General features: G+C 30.2%; 1 protein-coding gene across 1 annotated transcript in view; it reads right to left on the bottom strand.

The window, feature by feature from the left end:
• Positions 1-13,400, bottom strand: part of LOC129912616 (uncharacterized) — a 108,531-nt gene extending 95,131 nt beyond the window's left edge. Inside the window, exon 1 of the mRNA XM_055990922.1 lies at positions 13,005-13,400. Coding sequence (XP_055846897.1) covers positions 13,005-13,139 — 135 coding nt within the window. The 5' untranslated portion in view covers positions 13,140-13,400. The remainder of the gene's footprint in view (positions 1-13,004) is intronic.
• Between the last annotated feature and the right edge of the window lie 2,432 nt (positions 13,401-15,832).

Below are 15,832 nucleotides of genomic sequence, written 5' to 3'. Positions count from 1 at the left end.
GTCAAGTATAATTTAAAAAACGAGATCGATAACGATGCATTTTTTCACCTCGCTTCGCTTAAAATGTCTGGTAAAGAATAAGTTTAAATTCGTTAGAAAAACCATACCAATAACAACAACAAAAAAATTAATATGTAATTCTAAACGTTAAATATAATATTTTTTATTGTTTGACATTTTATTCCTACGATCCAGTCTATAAAATTGTTTGAAAGTAATTAAAATGCTACAATTTAAATTTTTGCTACATTTTTGTTTTACAAAGTTTTTCCATTTTTTTGGTATGATTGCAATATTTTGAAATATTTTTGAAAAACCCAAAACTAACTTTTTTAAATTAAAGCTACTAAAACGTTTTTGCACAAAATTTTCGTTGAAATCGGATTAGTAATTTACAAGAAAGTCAGAAAACGCACGGTTGTATGGTGCGTACCTACGGTTAGAAAAATTCAACTTCTTAAACAAATTTTAGATAAAAAAGTAAGTTTCTTGATTTCTTTGGAAATTAAGTTTTGAAAATTATTGTTGGAACTGTATTTTTAAAAAATAATTTTTAAAAGAAAATTTAAAATTTTGTTGAATTGCCATGTTGTTATATATAAAATACTAGCTGACCCGGCGGACTTCGTTGCGCCTTTCCAAGTATTTGTTTTCAAATTTTAGCCCTGTAATGTGTTAAACTTTTTCCGGTTCACTCGGTTCGGTTGATATGTGGAGCACAAATAACTTGACTACAGCGCAACCTACAGGGTCCAATTATAACACAAAACCTGTCTGGGGCAAACCTTATCACACACACAAAATTTCACAAAAAATATCCAGTCATTCGACCCCAAATACGGATTTTGAATTAAGCTTGACAACAGCGCCACCTACTGGGTCCAATTATAACACAATACCTGTCTTAGATGGACCTTATCGCACACACAGAATTTCACAAAAATCTATTCAGTCTTTCGACCCCAAATACGGAATTTGCATATACATAACTTGACAACAGCGCCACCTACCGGGTCCAATTATAACACAAAACCTGTCTCGGATAGACCTTATCGCATACACAAAATTTCACAAAAATCTGTTCAGTCATTCGACCCTAGATACGGAATTTGCATATAACTTGACAACAGCGCCACCTACCGGGTCCAATTATAACACAAAACCTGTCTCGGATAGACCTTATCGCACACACAAAATTTCACAAAAAATCTGTTCATTCATTCGACCCCAAATACGGAATTTGCATATAACTTGACAATAGCGCCACCTACTGGGTCCAATTATAAAACAAAACCTGTCTCGGATGGACCTTATCACCCCCACCAAATTTCAGAAAAATCTATCAAGTCGTTTAGAAGGAGTAGGGTCACAAACAAACGCACAGGAGAATTATATATATAAGAATAAAAGTATATACTTTTTGAAAAATTCAACTGTCAAAATTAAAATAGTATTTTTTAATGCCAAATTTTTTGAAAACCTTGTTTTGATTTATAAGTTGAACTACTGGCTTGTATAACGTTTGATTTGTATGGCCAAAAAGTTAATTTTCAAAAAATAAATTATTGTTCAATCAAATCAAAAAGTGCGATATATTTTGTATATTTTAGAAATTTTTTTTCGGTAATTTGTTCATTATTAAAAGTTACTTAAAAAAAAGTATACAATATTTTTACTGCAGTTTCAAACTGATTAAGATTCAGATTCGAAGAAAATAATTTTTTGTCGAGTGCCTAACTATCCATTTTCTTTTACAAGACTAATAATTTTATACCGGGTAAAGTTTTCTTTGATGTGATGGGACATAAAGATAGAAAGAAGTTCTTTCTAGATTCTAAGGCAATTGCTTAAATGCCTTATTAGCCCAAAGTCGATAATTTTTGAAACCAAAACAAATCATAGTAGGATGAAACCCATTGAAAAGGAGGTGAATATGATAAAAATGAAAGGAAAAATAAATTACGGGCGAGCCGAGTGTTAGGGTGTTTTTTTTTATATTAAATAATAGGGTTACAAAATAAATATTTTAAATCAAATAAATTACTGTGTATTTGGGACCTAAAAAGGTAGATTTTCACCAAATTTCGTAGAAAAAAACATTTATTTTTTGAAAAAGATAAAAATAAAAAACCAAAAACTCGGTTTTTTAAATTTTTCACATAAATTTTGAGGTTATGTGAAAAAATTGTAAAAAACATAAGTTGTTGATCTTTTTGTTACCTACATCTTTGCTGTACAACTTTTTTCCCATAGGTCTTGTAGTTTTGCCGGAAATCGAGATATACCATTTTTTACCATTAGTCCAGTGCATCTATGATGTTCATATATGGACGACCCAGTAGTTTGTACCACCCCCAAATTTTTTTTGCTCATTCGATAGAGCATTGGCTGAATATCATTACGTTAATTTTTCGCACTCGCGAAATTCACCTTTCGGCCACCATCTTGGATTTTAGTTTTTGTTGAATATCTCGATTTCTATTTATCCTACATAAAAGTTGTGTACCCAAGAAACGTTAGCAATTAAATTTTGCGTCTTTTAAGTTAAGAACACTTTTTCGATATTCTGAATATTAAAAATGTTACAAGCCAAAAAATTAAAAAAAAAAGAAAAAAATGACAATTTTAAAGTTTTGAGGACTTTTTGTCAAAATTATGAAAAAAACGTTCCGAGAAAAGATTATTCACCCTAAAATTCTCTACAACTTTGCTATACAACTTTTTTTTCTATCTCTATAAATACAAAAGTTATTAATACTTTTTTGTGAAAAAATACCCCTTTTTTACGAAATGAAGAGACTTAAATATAAAAAAATTGCTGGCCCTGAATTTTCTCTTGTAACATAAAGCTATAAAATACTCACTAATAATCATTTAAAATTCAAGATTAAGAAAAAAGTAAAGATAAAAAACAAACAAAAAAGAGCATTTTTAAGAAAAAAAAGTATTAACAACTTTTGTATTTATAGAGATAGAAAAAAAGTTGTATAGCAAAGTTGTAGAGAATTTTAGGGAACGTTTTTTCATAATTTTGATAATAAGTCCTCAAAACTTTAAAATTGTCATATTTTTTGGTATTTTTTACTTTTTTGGCTTGTAACTTTTTTAAAATTCAGAATATCGAAAAAGTGTTCTTAACATAAAAGACGCAAAATTTAATTGCTAACGTTTCTTGTGTACACAACTTTTATGTAGGATAAATAGAAATCGAGATATTCAACAAAAACTGAAATTCAAGATGGCGGCCGAAAGATGAATTTCGCGAGTGCGAAAAATCAGGGTAATGATATTCAGCCAATGCTCTATCGAATGAGCAAAAAAAAATTGGGGGTGGTACAAACTGCTGGGTCAAATTATAAATGCACTGTACTACATTAAAAACTCAACCCTACCACTTCCCGAACTCGGCTCGCCCGTAATTTATTTTTCCTTTCATTTTTATCATATTCACCTCCTTTTCCAATAGGTTTTATCCTACTATGATTTTTTCTTACTTTTTAATGTTTTTGACGGCTTCGGCACTGGTCTATATGGAAAAGTTTTCAAAATAAAATAAAAAAAAACTAAAATGTTATCGACGTCAAAATTCTAGATTAATAAATGTTTTAACCTTAATTAATATATTAAGGTTAGCAAATTCATCAAAATTACTGTTACTAATGACTAAATTCTTATGTTATATGAAACACAATAAAGCTTCTAAGATTAAATTTATTCTGCGTGATAGATATTTTTTTTTTTCAAATTTATTTTTTCAAAAATTTTACGGTACGAGTTTTGATTTCAGGGTCAAAAGTATTAAAACTTGATGAATAATTAAACTAAGCCACTACTAGTTTTTCGTTTGCTAAATAAAAAGTGTTAATCTGGGTTTAACGATCGTAAATTCAAATTAAGTCAACCGCCGAGTATGTGGTTTATTTTAATAAATATACGAATTTTAATTTCCTGGTTCTTTCTATAAGAATAGAATTTTTATTTAATCTTAGCAAGATCCGTATGCGACTTTGTTTCTTCTAAAAATAAATCAAGATTTTCAAATGTTTACTAAAGTTCTTTATATTCCAAAAAATACTAAACAAAATGTGACACTTCAAGTTTAGGATTCACAAATTTTATTGCTTTCTTTGATTTTTGTATATCTTTTTGGACTCATAAATTTTACGTCTTAATTAAACTCTTCTAGTAAAACGTTTCTTTGTCTTAAAAATTAGCATAAGAACCGGCTTTATTAATAAACTAGATAACTTTTAGAAATCCTTTCTAAATGAGTCCTCTCTAAATTCCATTCATATGACTTAAACTTGTCATTATAGAATCACGTATTTTGCAAAACAAAGAAAATATCGGTTCGGAAAGTTAAATACTATAGAAGTCGTTAATTAAATTTAGATTAATCAAAGTAAATAATTTCCGTTGTGTTTTAAATTTGATCACGTTTTGTTTTTTGAAGTTATACTTCTTATGGGAGGGTGAGTATGAAAATTTACTTTTTGACAAGAATGTCAAAGGGATTATGACGCGATCACCCAGCGTAGCAGGGCTGTCGTTTCACCTTTAGAGTACGCAGTACTTTAGTATTTAAAAATGCAGTACGCCGCAGTACGGCAAACATAAAACACACAACACGTAGCAAGTTACATGTTTCATGTGGCAAGTTGCATGTGGCAAGTTGTATGTGGCAAGTTGCATGTGGCAAGTTGTATGTGGCAAGTTGCGTGTGGCAAGTTGCACGTGGCAAGCTGCAGTGGCAAGTCTCGTGTGGCAAGTTGTATGTGGCAAGTTGCGTGTGGTAAGTTGCATGTGGCAAGTTGCGTGTGGCAAGTTGCATGTGGGAAGTTGCATGTGACAAGTTGCATGTGGTAATTTCCATGTGGCAAGTTGCCAGGGTTGCAAAAAGCTCACATTTCAGCTCAGCTCACAGCTCAGCTCAAATTTGAGCTAGCTCACTTTTGAGCTAGGTACCATAGCTCAGCACATTTGAGCTGATCTGAAAGTGAGCTGAGCTGAAAGAGAGCGCCCCCAACTTCCAACGCCTATATCTCGGAATTTTGAAGAAAATGAAAAAAAAATTTTTTGATGCCAAAAGGTAGCGGGGACTCTAACCTACATTTGGGTACAACTCTCATCCCTGTAGGTCCACGCGTTCTTAAACCGGGAGAACTTAAAAGTAAAAAAAAAAGTAGGCACGATTCTGAAAAAATAGGCATGATGTGGCGGTTTAACATGGAAGGCGATTTTTTAAAAATCTGGTAATGTGCAAAGCGTAGGCCCATGACACAAGCTATCATTTGGCATCACTCCCAAAAATTGCTCTCAAGCGGTTTAGCTTCTAGCAGCGTTCAAAGATTCGGGGATTTTTCGAAAAAAAATTTTACCCCAACTTTCAAAGGCGATTTTCTCGGAATTTTGAAAAAAATCGAAAAACCGGATTATACCACTATCGGGTAGCTGAGAATATAAGCTTTCATATGGCACCACTCCCCTGTCTCTAGATCAAAGCGTTCGAACGCCTACATCGCGGAATTTTGAAGAAAATGAAAACAATTTTTTTGATGCCAAAAGGTAGCGGGGACTCTAACCTACATTTGGGTACAACTCTCATCCTTTGAGCTGAGCTGAAAGAGAGCGCCCCCAACTTCCAACGCCTATATCTCGGAATTTTGAAGAAAATGAAAAAAAAATTTTTTGATGCCAAAAGGTAGCGGGGACTCTAACCTACATTTGGGTACAACTCTCATCCCTGTAGGTCCACGCGTTCTTAAACCGGGAGAACTTAAAAGTAAAAAAAAAGGAGGCACGATTCTGAAAAAAAAGGCATGATGTGGCGGTTTAACATGGAAGGCGACTTTTTAAAAATCTCATAATTTGCAAAGCGTAGGCCCATGACACAAGCTATCATTTGGCATCACTCCCAAAAATTGCTCTCAAGCGGTTTAGCTTCCAGGAGCGTTCAAAGATTCGGGGATTTTTCGAAAAAAAAATTTACCCCAACTTTCAAACGCGATTTTCTCGGAATTTTGAAAAAAGTCGAAAAACCGGATTGTACCGGAATTTTTTTTTATGATAAAAAAAGAAATATTTTAGTAGAAAAATAGAAATATATTTACTATTAAATTAACCAAGAAAAAAGATCACGAAAAATTATCTGTTTTATTTATAAAAATATCCATGTGTTAAAATAATTCCATTAATAACTAGAACCAAACATCTTAAGCTATGGTGTTTTATAAAAGTTTAAAATATCTTCATATTTCATTGTACTTTCCAAATAAAAATCAATGTATCCTCTCACCCATCACAGCTCAGCTCAGCTCACTTTACCTTAGCTCACCCAACAGCTCAGCTCAGCTCACCGACAGCTCAGCTCACCCAACGGCTCAGCTCAACCATCAGCTCAGCTCAAATGAGCTAACTTTTGAGCTTTGTGGCAACCCTGCAAGTTCCATATTGCTACTACTAGTGCTGAAGCACACACAATTCTCATAAAATTACCATATCGCACATTTTATGCGCAATTCATTTACTTTCGTTAAACCGTACGTTCTGAACCGCACAACATGAGTAAATTTCACAGAATAAATTGAAAACTACATGGACGTAAGGAGGATGAAGGAATTAATTTATTGTTCACTTGATAAAAATGTAAAAAAACTAAGTGTGGATTAATTACTTCATAATAGAAATTAAAAATATCAAATGAAATTCATTTACATATACTGAATGAGAAGTATAACTTCAGTCGCGTGTACATGTGTACACACACTCTTTTTTTTTTTTGCAGAAATGCTATAAATTATCTAAGAAAAATCAAGGTTTTTGTGTCAATTCACAGAAACATTAAAAATGCAAATATTGCATACATCAACAATATTCCACAAAGAATAGGTACCTTTTTTATACCTACTGTCTCATATGAGATTTCTTGTTTTTTTATTCATTTACATTAACGGTTCGTATAATAATGTCAGTCACTAGAGCCTCGGGGTTATTCTGAAAAGCTGCTATTTTTTAAAAAGATCAATCCGATAAAAGCTTACGTGAGACACATGCAAAAAAAAAAAAAGACTGACAAAGTTGTTATTGTGTTATGTTGAAACCATAAGTGTTTTGTTTCCTAAGACTTTCAATAGCAGAACATTTGTATTTTTTCTTAGACTTGACATGCGTAACCGATCAATACCATGTATATCCAAACGCATTTCGACAAACAGCAGCAGCTGCATTTCCGGATCTTTTTAGATTAACCCAGTGGCTATAATACTCTTTGACCAAATCGAATAAAAAAACAAGCTAAGCTATCTCGAAGTCGAGATCAATCGAAACATGCAAATTGGTCGCAATTTATTCCAATTGAGTGATTTATGTGGAATTGGTTTTTTCATTTCATCTTATGTGGTCTGAATTTGGGTTACAATGGAAATGAGAAGAAAAAAATACTTAGTTTTTTTTTTCGTTCAAAGTATTCAAATGATTGAAAAATGATTTTAATTGATTAATTTAAATTGGTTGTTGTCTTTTGTTTCATTTTAAACATAAATTTTCGTATAAATTTGTGACTGCGTATTAATTAGTGTTCATTAATAGTTTACTGATACTTATGACAGGTGTAAATTAATTTTGATAAATTTAACTATCATTTTAAACTCTAAAATATGAACAAAAAAAATGTTTTTGTTGAATTGTAAAGTTTCACTTTTTCGGTGGATTAAAATTTTCTTTTAAAATATTTTTGCTTGATTTTTTATCTTCATGGTGGGTTGATAAAATTTTTGGTTAACTACCGGATTTATAAGTTAAATGAAATTTCTAAAATATTTCTATGTTATAAAACTTATCAGACTGACAACATTTTTTTCCCGAAACGTCTCCGATAAGTTGTGTCTCTTGACATCAATAGTAAGATAGAGTAACACACTAATCCGTCATTTAACCTTGAAACAGAAAACCAAGTATTAAAATAAAAAGTAAAGGCCCCTAGACACTTCCTTGGTGCACACCAATTCGGTTAGGAACTCTTCGGTATCGCTGTAGCTATCAAGAATTCAGATTGGAAAAACATGTCACATTTCCTGAAATGGCTTGCATCAAAAGTAGGCGAAGAATTCTTTAAGTTCGTAATAAAGCCTTATAATTCCCCTTCTTACCTTCGAGGCGGTATGAAAATGCACTTTAATTTATTTTCTCCTAGTTTCTACAGCTTTAAATGCACTTCATCACTATGTTTCTGTATTCAGTTAGTAAAGCCCTTTAACAGCTCGAAATACATAGTATTTTTTCTTTCTGTAGTTTGGCCAGTATTAAATCTAACAAGTTCAAAAGTAGTTGCTTTTATGAATTCCAACAGCTTAATCAATCTTTGACCAATTTTTTTTTTGTTCCTGTTGTTATATCATGTGTGCAAAAATATTTCTTTGTAAAATGCAGCTTTACAGGATTTGGCATCCCTTTGTTATTTAGTTTTTCTAAATATATACAACAATATCTCATAAATTGTTTCAAAAATACTATAGGGATGCTTTTGTTAGTAAAAAAAATTCTTCAGTATTTTTTAAAATCACTTTTTTTCAAGACTTTTTTTTTTATGGACGATGCTTAAGCTTTTTTATTCAAATAAATTCTACCAAAAATACCAAAGGTTTCCTCTGCTCTCTCTCCTTTGTTATCTTCGCGACTTTGGAATGTTGGCAGTAAAATGGTTTTGTCCGGTCGAATTTTACAAAAAAAAAAAAAAAATCTCCCCTTTGATATTGCCTTTAATACAATATCCATTTATATCAGGATATCAGGAAAGGTATCTTTTTAGATATATGCGGACATGAATACAATGCCAAAGTCTAGACTTAGCCAAAGGCTCAATCTGATATTGCTTTTAGGATTATTTATACTAACAAGCTTTTGTGTATAGAAAGAAGCTTGGTAATGGGGAGGTTTATTTGAGATATTACCTTTGAGATCCCCTTGTTTTATATATATTTTTTTTTGGTGTAGAAAATTTATTACAAATAAACAACACCCCTTAAATAGCCCCCATCGTGTATTTACACAATAGTTTATTGATGCACGTAACTGATAAAGATTGTAATTTTAAAGTAAAAACAACTGTAATTTTCCCAAAAAAACTCACCAAATATCACACAATTTTACGCGCTAAAATTTTATTTTTTTGATTTAAATCACCAAAAACAGGATATTTTATGTGGGGGTGAAATAAACTAACAACCCCATTTCAAAGGGGGGTTCTATACCTACCATAAAATGCAATACTCGTATAAATACTTTGCACAATGCAATTGGAATTTTTAAAACCAAATGCCAATTGCAGTATAAGAACTTTTCCTATCTTCACCCTTTTTTTGTTAACCCTTTTTTAAAGGGAAAACACCAAAAACTATTGCAGGATTTATTGAATCAAGGGCGTCGCAGAGACTAGACATACGAGAATCGCAGCATTTGTGTGCATCGCTATCGTCGTCGTCTCTGGCGTTTCCGGAATGCAATTTTAACCTCCAACAAAACGAGAAAGAAGTATGAGATTCTTTTGCTCCTTTTCCAAGAGAAAAGATAAGACAGTTAACAGAAGAAAAAAAAAGAAAAAGGTTTCTCACTTCTTCTTCGTTCGTTGTTATGCAGGAAATGTTTACTGGCACATGATTTATCATATTTTTAGATTTTTACTTCCTTTTTTTTTGTTCAACTTGGTGAAAATTGTTTTTCAATTTTACAGCTGAGTGCTTGAATATGTTTTTGGGTGTATCTGTATATTGTTCATTTTAATAAAAGGATTTTGATGGATGAGTTTAGTGCTTAGTTTTGAATGGAATATAGCTGCTATAAGGTGTCAAAATATGGAAGTTTGTTTTTAAAGGTACACATTCTTTTAGTTTATTTATTTTTTTTTTGACTGCCTTGAAATCAGAATAAATAAGGAACTAGATTTTGATTGATGGGTTTTAATATATTGAGTTTATTGAATATTTTGACAATTTTGTTCAATTTTAATGAACATTTTTCAAAATACTGGCCAGTGAGTTCGTGACCAAGTTCGAAAATCGGCACACAACACAATAAGAACAAAAATATAAAGTATGCTGAATTCAGAAATATTTTATGAGTTTACAATATTTAAAAAATTAATTTCAAAAGCCAATGGAATATTTTTGACTTCGAATTCATTACCCCTTAAACCTTAAGAATAATATATTTTTGTTCTTGCTGACCAGTGACATTTTTGTTCTGGGTTGAATTTTGTTTTCAATACCAAAATCAATAGAGGTATGTATCCGATTCCAGTTTTTAGGAAATTTAATACCGATTTAGTCAAAAGAAAGCATTCTAAATTGCTTAAAAGGTATTTTTCAATGCTAAATTGAAAGTTTGATATGACCAGGAACACCTTTGTTATCATGATTATGCATGCATATAATAACACTAGTTTAAAAAAAAATAAATTTTTTTTCGACACTAAGTGCCGTTATACTTTTCGTATAGATTCGAGTCCAGAAAACTCGAAAATCTTATCTAAAAAAAATGTTTATGGATAGGTTTTCGAGATATGATTTTTCAAAGTTTTTTGTCGTTATTTTTTCCAGCATACATACATAGTATTCGGGCTATATTTTGAGTAATAAACGATCACCTGAAGGCTTAATAAATAAGCAAGAAATATTAGAACAAGTTTTTTAAGTGCAATGTATCAAAACATTATTTACAGGAAATTTTAGCCAAAACTAATTTCTTACTGAAAGAAAAAATCAAAATCTTTCGAGTCCTTATAATTTTAAATTAGGCTTGCTTAGAACACTTTCTGACAAAGATAGCAAGATAATTTTCTTCAACATCTATGAATAAATGATAAAGATATGACCATTTTTGTAACGATCAATATTTTTGATTCTTTTTGTTACTTTTTAAGTTTTTGCCTATAACTTGAAAAGCAAGCCGAATTTGAAAATTTGTATTAAGTAATTTTGTGTAGATAATTAAATTTTCTATCTAAATGTATCCTTTTACAAATTTTAAAATTAAAATATTGTAAAAAACTTAGGAAAATATATTCAAAAAAGAGAAAAAAAACTATATTTTTGATTTTTTTTACTAAATAGTTTATTTTTATCTTTTGAGCATTTATGGATATTGAATATGTGTAGGAGAAACATTTTTAACATAGTGGTCACAAAAATACAATTCGGCTAAAATAAAATAAAATATATAGACTTTCAAAATCTATTGTTTTTGGTTTTTTTGAGCCATTTTTCTTTATAACATTTTAAAAAATGTAATTAAGAGTATTGTATCTTTTTATCTTTATCAATACCTTTATATTTTAAAAAAACAATCTCATAATATATCGTTTATCCTAAATCTCAAAACTATTTTCTAATTTTATAAAATGTTTTAAATGAAATAGATTTACTACTTATTTGTTTTAATATGTTTGATATTTTCTAAATTTTAAAAATATTTCTTGCATTAAGTGGTTTTATTGTTTAAATTAATGAGAAAGAAGTAATTTTAAAGAACAAATTCATACAATAAAACCACTGCTATCACCATTTTTTAAAACATATGTTAAAATATTGCTTCATATTAAATTTGTTGCGAAATGTTCAATTGTTTTAAGAATGCAGAATCAAAAGAGTCCATTCAAATTTTAAGGTAGGATTAACCCAACATAATTATAATTTGTTTGTCATAAGAATGGCTTTAACATTTTTGTTAATACTTAGAAAAGTCATTGATTTTAGGTAAGAATTAAAAATTAATTTTTTAAAAATTTTTAACCAACTTAATTTGATGGAAAATTTAATTTACTATGAAAAGTTTGTTGACACCATTTTAAGGGAGTGAACAGTGAACTTATAAGAAATAAAATTGAAAACCGACCGAAATGCATCAAATGCAGTTAGTAGCATTTTTGCCTAAAGCATACTTTTTTAACAAGAAATTATAAACAGCAGCAAAATCTCTCGAGTAAAATTGTTAAATAGACTAATTATTAAAAAAAATTTTGTATTTTGAAAATTTTTTTGGAGCTCGAACTAATTTTAGAAGATGTATTGGTTATTTTAAGTAAGAAAATTATGATTCACAGTTAAACTTCTTCCAAAATTATACATTCTGATATTTTTTAATCAAATTTCACCTACCGACCTCAAATTTTATACCTACCTACATCAACGGAAAATATTTATTTGGTAAAACATGCAAAGAATATTTTAAAACAAAATATTTACTGCACACATTTTGCATTGATTTTTTTTTCAATGCAGAAAATTTTTTGTTTGCAATCAATTTTTTTTTATTAAAAATATTATTTATTTGCATTAAAAATTTTATTTTCAACGCCAATATTTTTCAGTTGCAATAAATATTTTTTTTCTAATGCATTTTTTTTATTTGAATTTATATTTTTACAACTCTGGTTGTGACATAAGCTTTAAATAAATTGAAATTGTCTAACTTTAAGTCTTTTCTACCAAAAAAAAAGAAATAATAATAGGCTATGAACTGTGTTATGTTTGATTTAATTTATTAAACTTGTCGACATGTCGATTTGATAACTTCTTTTGTGTTTTTTTTTTTTTTTGGCAAAATTAATAAATTGATCATAAATAAAAGAAGCATGTATGGAATAGATTCATAATAAAAAAAAATATATTTGCAATAGCCTGTGGAGGTTTTTGCATCTAACCGAAAAACCTACAATACAACGTCTGCTGTCTTCATCCACCATACAAATATGGAAAGATTTTCTATAAATGGTTTGCCATTAAAAAATTACCTAACCACTGGTCATTAAATGGTTCGTTAAATTCAAACATAATTCAGCTGTCAAATTTTTGGCATCATGGAAGCTTAAAAAAATTTCTCCAATTTATTTCCACCTACACGCGTAGCAATTTATATGTTCCAAATAAAAAAAGATTTACCATTTTTTTTTGTCTATCTATTAATTTAGCAAACTTGTAACTATTTTTGGTTTGAAAAAAAAAAAAACTTACCTGAAAAATCATGTATCCCGAATCGTACATCCAAAAGTCCTCTGGTGTGTGACCCGGCTTACTCAGCTGTATTGCCAAACATTGTTGTAATATAAGCCGACAACGTTGCGGAGCTCCCGGTGATTTTGTTCCCATTTTATTGAGCTGAAATAATCCTGATGTTTGCTCGATATCGCTTATTTCACAGCAGGAATTTTCTTCAATTTTCTTAAAACCAAACACTTTAAACACTATCCGGCTCACTTTTCTCACTGCGGCGGGACTGAGCTTTTCTTTTTCTTTTTTACCATTTAATTCATATCATTTTTGCGCATCAATTTTTTGTGGTAAATTTTTAATAATTTTTTCCATCGATAATTTTAACGATGAAAAAATATTGAAAAATATTTTTTTCCAAAAAAATCACAAAAAATTATATTAATTTATCACCACTTTACCGAAAAAGATTTTAATTAAAAATAAAACACACGAAAGGGGGATTTTTTTTTTTTGAGGAAGAAACAAAATTTAAGATTTTGCTGCAAAAATTTTTAGCTCAGATCAACCGGTTAACGTCCGCTCGATGTTGTTACGTTGCTTGTGCCATCATCTTCACCGCGTATCTGAAAACGAAAAAGAAGTACAAATGAAAAAAAGGTCCAAGATGTTAAGAATAAAATAAAAAAAAATATACAAAGTATCTCACAGATACATTTTATATTAAAAAGAGAGATACACACTCATACTCGAAAAGAGTGGCGCGAAAAAGTTCAACAAATTCACGATCAACACCGGCATTCTGGCGGCGGCGGCGGTATCCATCCGCCCTCAGGTTTTGATTTTTTTGTTGTAGTTTCTTTGAAATTTCTTCAAACCGAGTTAACACTTCAGACAAAGCTAAAAAGCTTTCAAACTCTTCACAGAGATACTTCTATGAGATACTAACTTGATTTTTTTTTTCATTTGAAATTCGATAGTGGAGAGATAAAAAAATTAGATATAGTTTGAGAGTTTCTTTTGTTGTCTTTGGAGACTTTTCGTGACTTTGCAAAAAAAGATTAACCACACAATGCCATTCCGCATCTATTATGGACACAAAGGTAGATAAAAAAAAAAACTAAATTATTTCGAAGAAGAAGATTCTTCTTCGTTTTGTTCATCATTTTTGAATTGGGAACAAAACGATTTGCATTTTTTTCTCATTCTTATTCTTAGATAATGGGTCACTAATGACCGGATAGGGTGTTACTTTAGAAGAGTTTTTAAAAAAATGTAATTTTGGACTTGACATCACACCAGGGACTTTTTAAAGTCTTTGTGGTGGAGGTGAAGTTATTATTATTCATAAAGAAGAGTAAGAGATTATACAAAAAAGATAATAAGTGAGTTAAGACATTTTTTCGTAAGAAAAATATGCACTTGAGGTCATTGCAAGTCTATAGCTAGAGAATTAGGCATTCAGTGAGCACAATTTGTTTATGAAGATGTAAACATGATTTCCGACAACTTTTTTTTGGGTATGGTAATTTAATAGGCACCTTCCCATGAAAAGAGATTTATGTTTGAGCCCATATAATTTTGGTTTTATTTTTAAAGGTTAATTTGGGGTCAGATGAAAAATTATTTCAGCTTTACAAGTTCAAGTTATTTCTTTATTCGGAGAGTAATTTGATATCAGTTTCAGGGCTTTGGATTGAGGGTTTTGTTTTAAGGCTATTAATTGTCAAAAAAAAAACTCATATACGATTTATTTGATAGGTTTTTTTTGTCCCATTGACTTTGCAAATTTTGAAACCTTCAAGGGTATATTATTATACTTATTTTTAAATCATTATTTTTATTTATATGAATGCTTAGTCGGTTTTTTGTGGTTTTTGGAATTTTCGAACACCATCTCTGTAATTGGAACCATAGCCGTAGCTAGGATTTCATTTCGAGGGGGGGGGGGGGGGTTAGCTCAGACCAAACAAAATTTTTTTTTAGAAATCACAATACTTTGTATCAACTATATGCAACTGCAGTCGATTCTAAATCCCGCTAAATCAAATACTCATTTGAACTGTGTAGAAGCGAAAAATTTGCAAATATCCTTTTTAAGTATTTTTTAGGAGAGGAATTCGTAGTTACAGTTTAAAAAAGCCCTGCTTACGGTAAACGAATTTAAAAATGGCCGAATATTCAGCGGCATCTCTAGTTTTGTAGGTACAAAGAGTGATAAGTTGGTTGATATAAATTGCGAGCGTTAGCGAGCAAGAAAATTTTTTTTAAGAAACAAATTTTAACCATTCTAAGGCTTTATAAAAAACATTATTTCGTACATTTTAATATATAAAACATTGAAAAATGGACTTTTTCTTGCACTGAAATTTTGTAGCAGAAAATTGACAGGTACATTCTATTTATTGAGTTCTAAATGAAATAAGCAATACTTAAAAACCAAAATATTAAATAATACAAGTTGTTTGACATGAGCTAATTACACTGGTCAACAAGGTTTTTGTTACAGAAACCATGCAGGGTATACTTTTCTATAGGCTGAGCTCGAATCCGAAGTCAGAAAAATTCTATCACATCACGTTTTGGAGATATTCCCGTTAGAAAATCGAAAATGCCGATTTTTACCAGTTTTCAAAGCTATTTTTTAGCGTTTACTTATTTTTTTTTAAATTAAATTTGTAACAGTTTCTAAAAGAATTGTGTCAAAATTTAAAATAACCCTGAAAACTGGTAAAAAGCGGCATTTTCGATTTTCTAACGGGAATATCTCAAAAACGTGATGTGATCGAATTTTTCTGGCTTCGGTTTCAAGCTCAGCACACAACAAACCTATAGAAGAGTATACCCTGGTT

Source organism: Episyrphus balteatus, chromosome 2 (genome assembly GCF_945859705.1).
Source record: "Episyrphus balteatus chromosome 2, idEpiBalt1.1, whole genome shotgun sequence".
Taxonomy (NCBI): Eukaryota; Metazoa; Arthropoda; class Insecta; order Diptera; family Syrphidae; genus Episyrphus; species Episyrphus balteatus.
This window is presented reverse-complemented; position numbering and strand designations above follow the sequence as displayed.